We start from the raw sequence: 16,868 nt of genomic DNA on the forward strand, positions 1-16,868 counted from the left end.
ATGGCTGGGAGGCTGGTTTGCGAGATGAATCTAACACTGGGATCACTGTTTAAAACTAAGGGTCGTTCATTTAAGACAGAGATGAAGAGAACATCTTTCTCTCCAAAGGTGGCAAGTCTCTGGAACTCTCTTCCTCCGAAGGCAGTGGAAACAGAGTCTTTGATTATTTTTAAGGCTGAGTTAGATAGATTCTTGATTGAAAAGGGGGTGAAAGGTTGGCAGGAATGTGGGGATGAAGTTACAATCAAATCAGCCATGATCTTATAGAATGGCAGAGCAGGCTCAAGGGGCCGAGTGGCCTACTCCTGCTCCTAGTTCCTTTACTTCTCAAAATTCCAAGCTTTTAACTTTCAAAAAGAACTGACTAGCAAATAAGAAATACAACCATAAATAGAACTGAACTGCTTTGAGTACTGGATAGAGGGGGTTTGAGATCTCACAGAAACAAAGCAAACAGTTCCTGGGGGTCTATCCCACAATTCAATCAATCATTGATGATTTGTATATGATTGTCATTCACCCACCATTGATCAATATTTCTGGGTAGCCTCAATAAAAAAAATCCAACAATCTCAGTCTTGAAAATTTCAATTAGTCCACAGCCTTTTGGGAGGTGAGTTCCAGATTTCCAACAGCGTGCATGAATAAAGTGCTTCAATTTACTCTAATTTTAAGATCATGCCCCCTTATTTATAAATTCTGCACCAGAGCAAATAGAGCCCCATGATTTATTTAGCAGAGTTAGATCACCCATCAACCTTCTAAATATGAGAACACACAAATATAGACGTGGACATGTAACTTACTTTAGCATCTTTGAAACTGAGGAGGAGGGCATCCCTCTTGGAACCCGCGAGTTGAACGCTGGCTATGGACATGACATTTCCAAAGAGTGAAAAAGATGCCATCTGCTCCAGCTTCTCTTTCCGCCCTTTGACCTCTACACCGAAAACAGACATTCAGAAATAAAAATATAAACCTGATCATTTCTGTAATTTATTCACACCGATCTAAGGCAACAAACTATTCCCCTCTCACTATAAGGTTTAATTAGTTGCAGGTAATGTATTCCATTCAGTCCTGAGGTGTCTCAGTTAAACTTTCAACAAGTCATATTAACATTTTTAACACCGTCCTAGTGTTATATGTCGTGGTCAGCTCTCTTGTATTCTAAGATAAAAGGATGAGAAAGTTGCCATACAGTGGGTTATTTAACCAGTTACTTTGGCTAGTTACAAGTCTAGGATGGAAGAGAGGGAAAACCCCATGAATGTCTCTGATGATGTCACTACATGTTACGTGACTAGTCAGATATGACTGCTTTACAATACATTTGTTTCAATAGTACAAAAACTTTAAACACTAACACATACCCTCCATGAACATATGTATAAAATAATACCTGGTAGTGAAGCTTATGTACAGTTAATAGTGCTTTTTTGAAAGATGTTGACTTCATCTTGGCAAGATACAACATCCTTGAAAGTCACTTCACTAATAGCATCTTGTGATAACATCTTGCGATGTTGCTTCCTTGTCAGTTTCCATAGAGATGAGTTGTTCGACCAGGATAGAATCCGAATTCAGTTCTGAAGTAATCTTTGGTTCAGAAATTCCACAACATTGGAAATCTGACATAAGCCTTTCTGATACAGACTTTGCAAATTCACTCTTTAAAGCCAGAATTTGATTTCCTGCTGTCACATGTATTAATATACAGTGAAAAGTATTGTTTCTTGCTTGCTATACTAACAAAGCATACTATACTTAGAGAAGGTATGGTTGATAAGTGACCTCAGACTTTTGCATCTTTTCTTGACGGAAGAAGGTGGCAGAGAATATGTCCAACGTGCGTGGGGTCCTTGATTTTCCTGGCTGCTTTTCCAAGGCAGTGAGAAACGTAGCGTCAGTGGATGGGAGGCTGGTTTGCATGATGGACTAGGCTTTGTTCACGACCCTTAGTAGTTTCTCGCAAGCTTGGGCAGAGCACGAGCCTTACCAAGCTGTGATACAACCAAGAATATGGTGCACCTGTAAAAGCTGGTGAGAGTTAAAGCGGAGATGCTAAATTTCCTTAGCCTCCTGAGAAAGTAGAGGCATTGGTGGGCTTTCTTAACTATAGTGCTGGCATGGGGGAACCAGGACAGGTTGTCGGTGATCTGGACACCTAAAACCTTGAAGTGCTCAGCCATTTCCTCTTCATCGCCGCTGATGTAGGCAGGGACATGCCCTCCACTATGCTTCCTGAAGTTGATGACTATCTTCTTTGTTTTGTTGACATTGGGGGAGAGATTATTAATCAGAGCTGACTTGCCAAAGAATCAGCACCCTTACGTCCTGTAGTATAAATTGTGGCTGAAATCTCATTCTTGTGTTTGTCCAAACACTTGAAAAACAAAGAGCTCCAGCAACATGCCTCTCTTTTCAGAAACATTCAAGTTCTGTACCACCAAGCATATGTGTATTTTGTTAGTGTTTGTTAAGGGCACCAAGAGAGAGCATTCATAGAATCACTACAGTGCAGGAGGCAGCCATTCAGCCCACCGAGCCTGCACCCACCACAATCCCACCTAGGCCCTATTCCCGTTATCTCACATATTCACCCTGCTTGTCCTAACACTAGGGTCAATTTAGCACGGCCAATCAACCTAACCCGCACATCTTTGGCATTGGCCCAGGACATCAGGCAGAATTCCTACATTCTTCTTTACAGCAATATGATGGGAATTCAGTTTAATGTTCACTCAGAGTGCAGTACTGTATTACTGTACTAGTGCATCAGCATAGATTCTCTGCTCAAACCTCTGGGTGAGATTAGAACTCATAACCTTCTAACTGAGGCAGGAGTGCCACCCAGAGAGATATGGCTGACACTAATCTTTCAGGTGTTTTCTGCAACCACCCACTCATTTGTAATAGAGCCAGTTAAATATCTGTGTAAAAAAGTGCTACGTTACCTGAAGACTTGTCTCCTTTCACTGTGCTCTGCGAGTATAAAAGAAACAGTTTGTATTAAAGTTTAAAATTAATTTATTAGTCACAAGGCTTACATTAACAATGCAATGAAGTTACTGTGAAATTTCCCTAGTTGCCACAGTCCGGCACCTATTCGGCTCAATGCACCTAACCAGCACGTCCTTCAGAATGTGGGAGGAAACTGGAACATCCAGAGAAAACCCACGCAGTCACGGAAAAACATGCAGACTCTGCACAGACAGTGACCCAAGGCTGGAATCGAACCTGGGTCCCTGACGCTGTGAAATAGCAGTGCTAACCACTGTGCTACCGTGCCACCTGTAATCCCTAAAACAGAAGCAAAATATGTGAAAGCTGGAAATATGAAACAAATCTCAACAAGTCAAGGGCCTGAAATATGAAGCAGCATCGATGGAGAGATTAGTGTTTCGGATCAATGTTTATCAATGCTTCCTATTCATTCCCACCAGTTCAGAGGGGCCACGAATGACTGACCTCAACACGCAGAACTTCATCAGGAGAAACACCCACAGCTCCCAGTCATAACACCATTAGATAAAGCAGCAGAAGATCTTTCAGCCCATTGCGTCTGCTCCGCCATTCAATGAGGCCATAACTAATCTGATGCAATAATCTTCAACTCCATTTTCCCATTAACCGTCAGCTCCCTGATTAAAAATCTGTCCGAGTATTAAACATACTTAATGACCAATCTCTACAACCCTCGACAACATCCTGGTTGTAAATACCGAAGATTTGTGCTCCAGAACTATCAGCCACTAGCTAAGCTGTTTCAGTACAAGCAACGCACTGGAATCTTCACAACAATGTGGAAAATTGCCCCAACAGTGTCCTGTTCTCAAAAACCAGGACAAATCCAATCTGGCCAATTAGCACCCCATCAATCTACTGTCATTTAGTAAAATGACAGGAAGCGTCACTGATAGTGCTGTCATTCAGCAGTCTTTTTTTATTTGTTCACGGATATGGCCATCATTGGTTGGGCCAGCATTAATGGCCTATCCCTGAGGGCATTTAAGAGTCAACCACGTTGCTGTGAATGCCAGGCCAGGTTAAGGACAGCAGATTTCCTTCCCTAACGGACATTAGCAGGCTGGATGAGTTTTTATGACAATCAACAATGGTTTGTTTCATGGTCATCATTGGATGTTTTTAATTCCAGATTCTTATTGAATTCAAAGTTCACCATCTGCCATGATGAGATTCCAACCTGGGTCCCAAAGCATCACCCTGGGTCTCTGGATAATTAGCCCAGCAACAATACCACTATACCACTGCCTCTCCTAACATAGTCATAACCTGTTTATTGATGCTCAGTTTAGAATCTGCCCAGACTACTCAGCTCCTAAGCCTCTTTAACAACAAAAGAAATTGGGACAAAACAGCTGAAATCCAGAGTTAAAATAAGTGACTGAAGATGTTAACAAGCTGCCTTCTTGATCTGTTGCAGCCCGTTACAGTTCATGTGATGTAGTTACATCCACAGTGCTGTTAGGGAGGGAGCTGAGTTGCCCCCGTAGAACCCAAACTGAGCGACACGTAGCAGACTGTTGCCACTGTGAACAACCCCTTCCATCACTTTGCTGATGATTGAGAGTAGACTGATGGAGCGGTATTTGGCCGGGTTAGGTTTGTCCTGATTCTCACATACAGCACATACCTGGGCAATTTTGCACATTGCCAGATCGATGTCAGTGTTATAACTGTACTGGAACAGCTTGGCTAGAGGTGCGGCAAGTTCTGGAGAACAAGACTTCAGTACTATTGCTGGAATATTGTCAGGGCTCATTATCTTTATTGTGTCTAGTGCCTTCAGGATTTTCTTGATATCATGCGGAGTGAATCAAAATGATTGAAGACTGACAATACTGGGGACCTCGGGAAGACGATGTGGAGATGCCAGCGCTGGACTAAGGACACAGTAAGTCTCACTACGCCAGGTTAAAGTCCAAAAGGGATTGTTGGCGTTGAGAGGAAAGAGTTGAATTGGACTCCTCCGGAAGACCTCTGCCCTCGACTTGACATGTACGCCCAAGCCATCAGGAGGTGCATCTACACCAGATTCATTAGCCACACTCACAGGACAGCCCCGATCATCACCCAAGCACAACACAACGCCATCTGCGCTCTTAAGACAAACCACAACATTGTCTGCTAGTTTGAAGACAAAGGAGGGACCATCATCATACTGAACAGATGGATTACTGCAAAGAAGTGTACCAACAACTGAGCAACAGGGAACACTACAATTATCTGCAGATCTGACCAAAGAACACACCCGTCAACTCAACAGGCTGACCAAGACCTATGATCCAGACCTTCAGAGCTCTCATCCCACATATTCCCCACGTTGGAGATCTCTACTGCCTCCCAAAGATACACAAGGCAAACACATCCAGCTGTCCAATATTGGGCAATGGGGCCCTGTGCGAGAACCTCTCCGACTACGTCAAGGGCATCCTGAAACCCAAAGAACCCCCCCACTTTTGTCGTGATACTACGGACTTCCTACAGAAACTCAGCACAAATGAAGCAGTTGAACCAGGAGCACTCCTCGTCACAATGGATGTTTCAGCGCTCTACACCAGCATCCCCCACGACGATGGCATTGCTGCAACTGCCTCAGTACTCAACGCTGACAACTGCCAATCTCCAGATGCAATTTTACAACTTATCTGCTTCATCCTGGACCACAACATCTTCACCTTCAACAACCAGTTCTTCATCCAGACACACAGAACAGCCAGGGGGACCAAATTCACACCCTGCAATGCCAATATCTTCGTGCACAGATTTGAACAGGACCTTCAATCGATGCTATATACTAGATACATAGATGACATTTTCTTCCTTTGGAGTCATGGTGAACTATCACTGAAACAACTATAGGATGATATCAACAAGTTCCATCCCACCATCAGACTCACCATGGACTACACTCCAGAATCGGTTGCATTCTTGGACACACGCATCTCTATTAAGGACGCTCACTTCACTATACCACAAGCCCACGGATAACCTCACAATACTCCACTTCTCCAGCTTCCACCCTATACACACTAAAGAAGCCATCCCCTATGGATAAGCCCTCCATATACACAGGATCTGCTCAGTGGAGGAGGAGCGCAACAGACACCTCCAGATGCTGAAAGATGCCCTCATAAGAATAGGATATGGCACTTGACTCATTGATCAACAGTTCCAACGCGCCACAGCGAAAAACCGCACCAACCTCCTCAGAAGACAAACACGGGACATGGTGGACAGAGTACGCTTCGTCATCCAGTACTTCCACAGAGCAGAGAGGCTATGACATCTTCTCTGAAACCTTCAACATGTCATTGATGAAGACTGACATTTCGCCAAGGCCATCCCGACACCCCAACTTCTTACCTTCAAACAACCGAACAACCTCATTGTCCGCAGCAAACTACTCAGCCTTCAAGAGAAGGGTGTCCACGACATCACACAACCCTGCCTCAGCAACCTCTGCAAGACATGCTGGATCATCAACATGGATAACGTCATCTAACGTGAGAACACCATCCACCAGGTACACAGTACACACTCTTGCAACTCGGCCAACACTGTCTAGCTGATACGCTGCAGGAAAGTTTGTCCCGAGACATGGTACATTGGGGAGACCAAGCAGACACTACGACAAGGGATGAATGAACACCACTCGACAATCAGCAGGCAAGAGTGTTCTCTTCCTGTTGGCGAACACTTCAGCGGTCCCGGGCATCTGGCCTCTGACCTTCGGGTAAGCGTTCTCCAAGGCGGCCTTCGCGGCAGCGCAGAGTCGCTGAGCAGAGACTGATAGCCAAATTCCGCACACATGAGGACGGCCTCAACCGGGATCTTGGGTTCATGTCACACTATCTGTAACCCCTACAGCTTGACTGGACTTGCAAAATCTCACTAACTGTCCTATCTGGAGACAATAAACATCTCTTTAACCCTGGCTTAACGCTCTCTCCACTCACATTGTCTGTACCTTTAAGACTTGATTACTTGTAAAGGCTCACATTCCAACCATTATTTTGTAAATTGAGTTTGTGTCTTTATATGCCCTGTTTGTGAACAGAACTCTCACTCCAAAGCTAGTGGCTTTTGCTACCAAATAAACCTGTTGGACTTTAATCTGCTGTTGTGAGACTTCTTACTGTGTAAACCTCAGGCAGAGGCACAGATGTTTCTTCCACTCAGCTCCTCTGGCTGAAGATGGCTGCAAATTCTTCAGCCTTGCCTTTTGCTTTGAAATGCTGGGCTTCTCTATCTTTGGGATGGGATATTTGTGGAGACGATTCCTTCAGTGAGTGGTTTAATTGTCCACCACCATTCACGTGTGGATGTGGCAAGACTCAGAGATCTGGTCCATTGTTTGTGTAATCGCTTAACTCTGGCTATCAAATGCCATTTCCATCGCTTGGCATTCAAGTAGTCAGCTTGACATCTGATTTTTAGGTATGCCTAAAATGGAATATTGCCCATTTGCCTGGATGTTTACAGCTCCAACAAAACTCAAGAAGCACAACATGATCCAGGACAGAGCAGCTTTCTGGGGTCACTTCAAAAAGAAGTCACTCTCTCCAGTACAAACACACTCTGGCTGCAGTACAATCATAGAATCCCTACAGTACAGAAGGGGACCATTTGACCCACCGAGTCAGTACTGACCACAATCCCACCCAGGCCCTATTCCCATAACCCTCATTTACCTTGTTAACCCCCCCTGACACTAGGGTCAATTTAGCTTGGCCAATCCACCTAACCTACACATTCTGGACTGTGGGAGGAAACTGCAGCACACGGAGGAAACCCACGCAGATACGGGGAGAACGTACAAACTCCACACAGATAGTAACCTGAGGCTGGAGTTGAACAGAGGCCCCTGATGCTGTGAAGCAATGCTAACCTAACATGTACTTGATATATTGCAGGAACTCATCAAGGCTTCTTCCACAGCACCTTCCAAACCTCTACTCTCTAAAGCAAAGACATCAAACGCAGGAAACACCACCATCTGAAAAGTTTCCATACAAGTCACTCACTATCTTACAATCACCTCGCCATTCCTTGACTGTCGCTGGGTCAAAATCCTGGAACTTCCTCCTTAGCATCGTTGTGAGTGTACTTACACCACACGGACTGTAGCACTTCAATAAGCCGACTATCATCTTCATAAGGGGAATTAGGGACAGACAGTAAATGCTGCTTTTTAAATGATGCCGCCATTCCGCAAAAGAATAAAAAAACTAGTAGCTCCGTGATGCTGAGTATGATGGCATCAGTGAAAACAGAATAATATTTAGCTATATCTCTCTCTCCACGAGCGACGTGCCCATCAATTTAAACACTAACAATGAGGAAAGAAAAGAATACAAGAGATAGACACAAAAGGCGGCCATCTAGTCCCTCAAGCCTGCTCCGCCATTCAACAGGATCATGGCTGATCTTTTCGTGGACTGTGCTCCACTTACCCACTCACATAACCCTTAATTCCTTTACTGTTCAAAAGTTTCTCTCCTTGCCTTAAAAACATTCAATGAGGTAGCCCCAACTACTTCACTAGGCAGGGAATTCCACAGATTCACAACCCTATGGGTGAAGAAGTTCCTCCTCAACTCAGTCTTAAATCTGCTCCCCCTTATTTTGAGGCCATGCCCCCTAGTTCTAGTTTCATCTGCCAATGAAAACAATCACCCTGTTTTAATCTTATCCATTCCCTTCATAATCTTATATGTTTCTATAAGATCTCCCCTCATTCTTCTGAATTCCAATGAGTATAGCCCCAGTCTACTCAGTCTCTCCTCATAAGCCAACCCTCTCAGCTCCGGAATCAACCTAGTGAATCTCCTCTGCACGCCCTCCACTGCCAGTAGATCCCATCTCAAGTAAGGAGACCAAGATGCTGACAGCTGTGGACCAGTGCCCTGGAAATGAGTCATCATCTTCAGGTTGAGTTACAGAACAATTTAGAGCAGGTTTTGTGTTTGTAAGTGTAGATTACAAACTGACGAGTAATGGACAAGCTGGAATCCACTGGAACTCACCTCTGCATCATGGATCAATCGGTAAACCTGCAGCTGAGAGGTCCCAGCCACCACCAGATTTCGCTCAGTGTTTGAAAAGAAGCTGCAGTAGATAGCAAACTCAATCCCCGTCGGGGGGTGCATTTGGCGGTACACAGCGTACATACTGTCAGTTCCTGCAAGGAAAGTTAAAACACTGCTCAACTTCACTTTTTAATTAAGAAGTCATAGGTACAACAGAAGAAAAGGTTTCCTAGTACTACTGACAAGACAGCACAAACTTGGAGTAAACATTCAACAAGACTTCTGAGTAACAAACATGAGGTGTGCTGGGCGTCATAGACCAGATTAAAAACTCAGATCACAAACCTTTCAGGAATTAATCAGAATTGATGCCCCAAACCAAACAGAAAGGATCTGTATTGCACCGTTCACACGTGCAGGATGATGTAAAACACACTGCAGCTAATGATGTATAATGAAGTGTAATTTAGGGAAAATAGCAATCATGGAATAGATGCAGCACAGAACGACGCCATTCGACCTGTTGTGTCAGTGCTGGCACTCTGCAACTCCAACTGCTCCCATCATTTTCCCACAGCCCAGCAAATACGTCTTCAGTTTTGAAAGCACTATCTGACACCTACCCCACCATACGTTGAGGCATTGCATAACAGATCCTACCTAACCAATCACTGCATGAAAAGCTTCTTCCACATGTTGCAGTTGCTGCCTTCTTTCAGTCAACTTAAATCAGCATCCTCTGCTTCTCAACACTTCCACCAATGTTTCTCCCTATCTACTCTGGCCAGATCACTTACGGTTAAGAAGTCCGCCAATCTCTTCTCAACTTTCTCTTCAGCCTTTCTCTTGGGCTTCCCCAATTTACCCACGCAATTGAAGTTCTGCATTCCAGCAACCATTAGAACATAGAACATTACAGCGCAGTACAGGCCCTTCGGCCCTCGATGTTGCGCTGACCAGCGGAACCAATCTAATGACCCTCTAACTTAAACTATTCCAATGTTATCCATACGCCTATCCACTGACCATTTGAACGCCCTTAAAGTTGGTGAGTCCACAACAGCTGCAGGCAGGGCATTCCACGCCCTTACTACCCTCTGTGTAAAGAACTGACCTCTGACATCTGTCCTATACCACCCCTTAATTTAAAGTTATGCCCCCTCGTGTTAGCCGTCACCATCCGAGGAAAAAGGCTCTCACTATCCACCCTGTCTAACCCTCTGATCATCTTGTATGCCTCAATTAGGTCAGCTCGTAACCTTCTTCTTTCTAACGAAAACAACCTCAAGTCCCTCAGCCTTTCCTCATAAGACCTTCCTACCATACCAGGCAACATCCTGGTAAACCTCCTCTGCACCCTTTCCAATGCCTCCACATCTTTCTTATAATGCGGCGACTAGAACTGTACGCAATACTCCAAGTGCGGCCGCACCAGAGTTTTGTACAGTTACAACATGACCTCACGGCTCCGAAATTCAATCCCTCTACCAATAAAAGCTAACACACCGTACGCCTTCTTAACAACCTTATCAACCTGGGTGCCAACTTTCAGGGATCTATGCATGTTGTCATTAATCTTTCCCACAGTCTCTCTAATGCCCCTACATTCTTCCTAAAATATCATGCCCATAACTGAACACAATACTCCAGATGAGGTCAAACTAGTGTTTTATAAAGGTTCACCATAGTTTCCTCGATCCATTTACATCTATTTGTAAACACATATGCCTTCCTAAACACAGTCTCAAATTGTCTTGTCACCTTGAGTGATTTTTGCAAGTACGTCCCCAAGGTCCTCTGTTCCTTTAGAATTTATTCCTTTAGTTTAGAACCATAGAATCCCTACAATGCAGAAGAGGCCATTTGGCCCATCGAGTCCACTCTGACTCTCCAAAAGAGCATTCTACCCAGGCCCTCCCCTTAACCTAATCCCTGCAACCCCACACATTTACCATGGCCAATGCAGCCAACATACACATCTTTCTTTAAAGTTTATTTACTAATCACAAGTAGGCTTACATTAATGTAGTTACTGTGAAATTCTCTGGTCACCACACTGCAGTGCCTGTTCGGGTACACTGAGGGAGAATTTACTACGGCCAATGCATCTAACCAGCATGTCTTTTGGACTGTGGGAGGAAACCGGAGCACCCGGAAGAAACCCAGGCAGACATGGGGAGAACATGCAAATTCCACACAGACAGTCAACCAAGGCTGGAATCGAACCCAGGTCCCTGGCGCTGTGGGGCAGCAGTACTAATTACTGTGCAAATTTGTGTCTTCAATTCACCTTTGAAAGCAATAATTGACTATTCCCCACCACACATTCAGGTCATTTTATATTGCCTCCTCTTGTTCTTCCCGTGGAAACACATCATTCACAATTCTCTAACCCATTTTGCCCATTCCACAAGCCCAATTATTTAAATGCCCTGATTGTCAGTCACTCTGCAGTAATTTGCTAATCCCAACAACCTTGGTTGCCGCAACCACGAGGTCACCGCAGACTGAAAGATTAACCCAGAATTTGAGCAGTTAATACATCACAGAATCACAGGAGGCGGCCATTTGGCCCATCATGTCTGCACCAGTTCACCTGCAGAGAATTACAGATTGACAGAATAACCTGGGTTTAGGGGTGCAATAGGTTAGCCTAAACAGACAGATTAATCTAGCATAAAAACACAAAGTGCTAGAAAAGCTCAGCAGGTCCAGCAATATTTGTCGAGAACGAAGCAGAGTTCATATTTCAAGTCAAATATAACTCTTCTGAACAGAAGTCACATTGAGCTTGACATTTTAATTCTCGCCACACCTGCAAGTTTTTCTAGTACTTTCTGTTTTTATTTCAGACCTCCAACATCCACAATATTTTACTTATAGATTAATTTGGGGTTTGTGAGGTTAATAGGTTACCTCAGGTTGGCAAATTAACCTGGAATTCGGGGCTTTCAAAAAATATTTCTTGCTTCTTGGGGTATGGGGATCACTGACAAAGCCAGCATTTGTTACCCATCCTAAACTGACCTTGAACTGAGTGGTTTGCTTGTTAAGAGTCGGCCACTTTGTGGTGGATCTGAGGTCATGTGGGCCAGGCAAGGAATCACAGGATCAATGCAGTGCAGAAGGAGGCCATTTGGCTCAACGCGTCTGCACTGGTTTGCTGAAGGATTTCCTTCCCTAAAAGGATATCAGTGAACCAGATAGGTTGTCATGACAATCAATGATAGTTTCATGGTCACCATTACTGAGACTACCTTTATTAATTGAATATGAATTCCACCAGTTTCCAGGATATTATCAAAATCCGTGTTCCCATTAGCCAGAGCCTGTGGAATACTAGTCCAGTGACATTACCATTATGCCACCCTCTAGCTCACTTTAGGTTTGAGGGTTCATTTTATATTATTCTTTCATGGGATGCGGGCATCACCAGCTGGACCAACATTTATTGTCCAGCCTTAATTGTCCCTGAGGAGGTGGTGGTGAGCTGCTTCTTCAAACACTGCAGTGATATCCGAGTTAAAGCTTAATTAGTGTCACAAGTAAGGCTTACATTAACACTGCAATGAAGTTACTGTGAAAATCTCCTAGTCACCACACTCCGGCACCTGTTTGGGTAGACAGAGAATTTAGCATGGCCAATGCACGTAACAGCACATCTTTCAGACTGTGGGAGGAAACCTACAAAGACACGTGCAGACTCCACACCAGCAGTGATCCAAGACAATCAAACCTGAGTCCCTGGCGCTGAGGCAGCAGTGCTAATCACTGTGTCACCAAGCCACCCATAATATTTTGCTCTACTCTGGCAGAAGAGCAAGAGGCAACCTTATTGAGACATAAACTGGGGGGGATTGCCAGGATAGATGCTGAGAGGTTGTTTCCTTTGTGGGAGAGCCTCAGACCAGAGAGCATAATTTCAGATTATGGGTCACTTGTTTAAGACAGAGATGAAGAGGAATCTCTTCTCTCAAAGGGGAGTGGATCTGTGAAACTCTTTACTGCAGAGGCTGGGTCATTGAGTATGTTCAAGGCTGAGATAGACAGATTTTTAATCAGTAAGGGATTCAACGGTTATGGGGGTAAGGCAGGAAAGTGGAGTTGAGGATTATCATACTAGATCATGATTTCATTGAATGCTGGAGCAGATTGGATGGAATGAATGGCCTATTTCTGCTGCTACATCGTATGTCTTTGGTTAACCTAAAGCATGATGTGAAGACGCCGGCGTTGGACTGAGATAAACACAGAAGTCTCACAACACCAGGTTAAAGTCCAACAGGTTTATGCGGTAATAAAAGCCACTAGCTTTTGGAGCACTGCTCCTTCGTCAGGTGAGTGGGAGTTCTATTCACAAACAGGGCTTATAAAGACACAAACTCAATTTACAAAATAATAGTTGGAATGCGCATCTTTACCTGTCTTAAAGGGACAGACAATGTGAGCGGAGACAGTATTAAGCACAGGTTAAAAAGATGTGTATTGTCTCTAGACAGGCCAGTTTGAGAGATTTTGCAAGCCAAGGTAAGTCATTGGGGTTACAGATAGTGTGACATGAACCCAAGACCCCAGTTGAGGCTATCCTCATGTGTGCGGAACTTGGCCAACAATCTCTGCTCAGCGACTCTGCATTGTCATGTCATGAAGGCCACCTTGGAGAACGCTTACCCAAAGATCAGAGGCTAAACGCTCCAGTGGTCACAGGCATTCGGCCTTTGATCTTCGGGTAAGCGTTCTCCAAGGTGGCCTTCACGACACACAATGCAGAGTCGCAGAGCACAGACTGATAGCCAAGTTCCACACATGAGGGCAGCCTCAACCAGGATCTTGGATTCATGTCACACTATCTGTAATCCCCACAACTTGCCTGGGCTTGCAAAATCTCACAAACTGTCCTGTCTGGAGACAATACACATCTCTTTAAACTGTGCTTAACCCTCTCTCCACTCACATTGTCTGTACCTTTAAGACTTGATTAGCTGTAAAGACTTGCATTCACAACATAAGAAATAGGAGCAGGAGTAGGCCATCTAGCCCTTCGAGCCTGCCCCGCCATTCGACAAGATCAGGGCTGATCTGAAGTGGATCAGTTCCGCTTTCCCACTTTCTCCGTATAATCCTTAATTCCCTTGTCTATCAGAAACCTATCTATCCATGACTTATTGGCGGTTGGTGACTAGTGGGGTGCCCCAGGGGTCAGTGCTGAGGCCTCAGCTATTTACCATTTATATAGATGATCTGGAGGAGGGAACCGAGTGTACGGTGTCGAAATTTGCTGATGACACCAAGATTGGTGGATCGGCAAATTGCGCGGAGGGTGTGGAGAGTCTGCAGAAGGATCTAGATAGGCTGGGCGAATGGGCCAGGAAATGGCAAATGGAATTTAATGTTGGCAAGTGTGAGGTTATCCACTTTGGTAGGAATAATGGTAGGAAGGACTATTACTTACGTGGCGAAAAACTGCAGCAGGCGACGGTGCAGAGGGACCTCGGGGTCCTTGTGCATGAGTCACAAAAACCCAGCCTGCAGGTGCAGCAGGTGGTCAGGAAGGCGAATGGGATGCTGGCCTTCATAGCGAGGGGGATTGAATATAAAAGTAGGGAGGTCTTGCTGCAGCTGTATAGGGCACTGGTGAGGCCGCAGCTGGAGTACTGTGTGCAGTTTTGGTCGCCGCACTTACGCAAGGATATTTTGGCCTTGGAGGGAGTGCAGAGGTGGTTTACTAGACTGATGCTGGAGTTGAGGGGGTTGAGCTATGAGGAGAGGCTGAATAAACTAGGCTCGTACTTGTTAGAGTTTAGAAGAATGAGGGGAGATCTCATTGAGACATATAAGATGATGAATGGGATGGATAAGATAGAGGTGGAGAGACTCTTCCGGCTCAGAAAGGATAGTAGGACTAGGGGGCACAGCCTCAAGATAAAGGGGGGGGGGGGGGGGGGGTGGTGGAGGCTGCCTCGCTAAATATTTTTGAGACGCGGATTGATGGGTTTTTGATAAGCGAGGGGATTAAGGGTTATGGGGAGAGGGCGGGAAAGTGGAACTGAGCCACGACAGATCAGCCATGATCTTACTGAATGGCGGGGCAGGCTCGAAGGGCTAGATGGCCTACTCGTGCTCCTATTTCTTATGTTCTAAATATATTCAGCGAGGTAGCCTCCACCACTTCAATGGGCAGAGAAGTCCAGAGATTCATCACCCTTTGAGTGAAGAAGCTCCTCCTCAACTCCCAACCATTACTTTGTAAATTGAGTTTGTGTCTTTAAACGCCCCGTTTGTGAACAGGACTCCCACTTACCTGAGGAATGAGCAGCACTCTGAAAGCTAGTGGCTTTTGCCACCAAATAAACTGTTGGGCTTCAACCTGGTGTTGAGACTTCTTACTGTGTTAACCTTAACCATGCCACAGTGCAGCAGTGATTAGCACTGCTGTCTCACAGCGCGAGGGACCCGAGTTCGATTCCCAACTTGGGTCACTGTCTGTGTGGAGTCTACACATTCTCCCAGTGTCTGCGTGGGTTTTCTCCGGGTGCTCTGGTTTCCTCCCACAGTCCGAAAGACGTGCTGGTTAGGCGCACTGGCCACGCTAAATTCTCCCTCAGTGTACCCGAACAGGTGCCGGACTGTGGCGACTCAGGAATTCTCACAGTAACTTCATTGCAGTGTTAACGTAAGCCAACTTGTGACACTAATAAATAATAAACTTTAAAAGCTTGTGGGGTTTCCAACCTGGACGGAATAACGTGGAATTGGAAGGGGGCGGGGGGTACAAACAGGGCCCTGACAGACTCGAGGGTTTGGGGGAGTTTATTGAGGCCCCCACCCCCAGGCTCTCAGTGTCTCTCCCTCCCTTCCTTCCCCCGGGCTCTGCTGGTTGCTATGGACGGCCACGGCGCTTCCCCCGGCCTCAAGTTTTACTGGCTTACCGAAGAGACCCCCCCTCAAGTTAAGAAGAAGAAGAAGAAGAAGCCAGAGGCCTTCCTCGCTGCGCCTCCGAGGCGGATCAGGACGACAACATTGTTGAGGCTCCCCACACCAGCCGCCACCATTCACACGCCGGGAAGGGGGAGGAGCTGGCCGCCCGACATCTCGCGACAGTGACCCCGGGGTGACGGGAGGCGGTGCTCCAAATATCGCGAGCTTTGCCTGGGCGCGAGAGTTCCGGCTTGGTACTTGCGCAGTGGGAGGGAGAGGGTCCCGCCTTTTGCCGCGCTTGCGCGCTGCCTGAGCGCGTGCCCCGCGCTCTGGGCACGTGACCGCCTTGGCTTCCATTCTCTGCCGAAGCCAGCTGCATTTTCTCGAACTTTCTCCCTTTCTTAAAATAACAGGAGCCGGCGCGTCTTATATCAAAACAAAAGAAAGACACGGCTGCAGAAGCTTTTTTGTCTCACAAGAATGCCAAATTTGAAACAATCACAGCAGTTTATACTACAGGAGAAAAGGGATTTGTTGGCAAGTCCATCCTGATGGGCCGATGCGTTGCTATGGAGAAGTGAGTTTTCAATCTTTTTTCTTCTTGTCCTTTTATAAGCATTGGTAGGCGTTGCAGATTTGATTTATTATTGTCACACGTGTTAACGTAGAGTGAAAAGTATTGTTTCTTGTGCGCTATAGAAGACAAAACATACCGTTCATAGAGAAGGAAAGGAGAGGGTGCAGAATGTAGTGTTACAGTCACAGCTGGGAGAAAGGTCAACTTAATGCGAGGTAGGTCCATTCAAAAGTCTGACCGCAGCAGGGACGAAGCTGTTCTTGAGTCGGTTTCTACGTACCTCAGACTTTTGTATCTTTTTCCCCGAATGAGGAAGG

The 16,868-nt window shown here is 45.5% G+C and overlaps 1 protein-coding gene across 2 annotated transcripts in view; it reads right to left on the minus strand.

The window, feature by feature from the left end:
* The window catches only part of cpsf1 (cleavage and polyadenylation specific factor 1), a 102,276-nt gene extending 86,152 nt beyond the window's left edge, over positions 1–16,124 (minus strand). For both annotated transcript variants that reach the window (XM_080213901.1, XM_080213890.1), the window contains exons 1-4: positions 15,986–16,124; positions 9,054–9,208; positions 2,958–2,985; positions 807–940 (exon numbers count right to left, since the gene is read on the minus strand). In XM_080213901.1, coding sequence (XP_080070027.1) covers positions 807–940; positions 2,958–2,985; positions 9,054–9,197 — 306 coding nt within the window. In that variant the 5' untranslated portion in view covers positions 9,198–9,208; positions 15,986–16,124. The remainder of the gene's footprint in view (positions 1–806; positions 941–2,957; positions 2,986–9,053; positions 9,209–15,985) is intronic.
* Between the last annotated feature and the right edge of the window lie 744 nt (positions 16,125–16,868).

This window comes from Carcharhinus amblyrhynchos, chromosome 2 (genome assembly GCF_965287045.1).
Source record: "Carcharhinus amblyrhynchos chromosome 2, sCarAmb.v2.hapA, whole genome shotgun sequence".
Taxonomy (NCBI): Eukaryota; Metazoa; Chordata; class Chondrichthyes; order Carcharhiniformes; family Carcharhinidae; genus Carcharhinus; species Carcharhinus amblyrhynchos.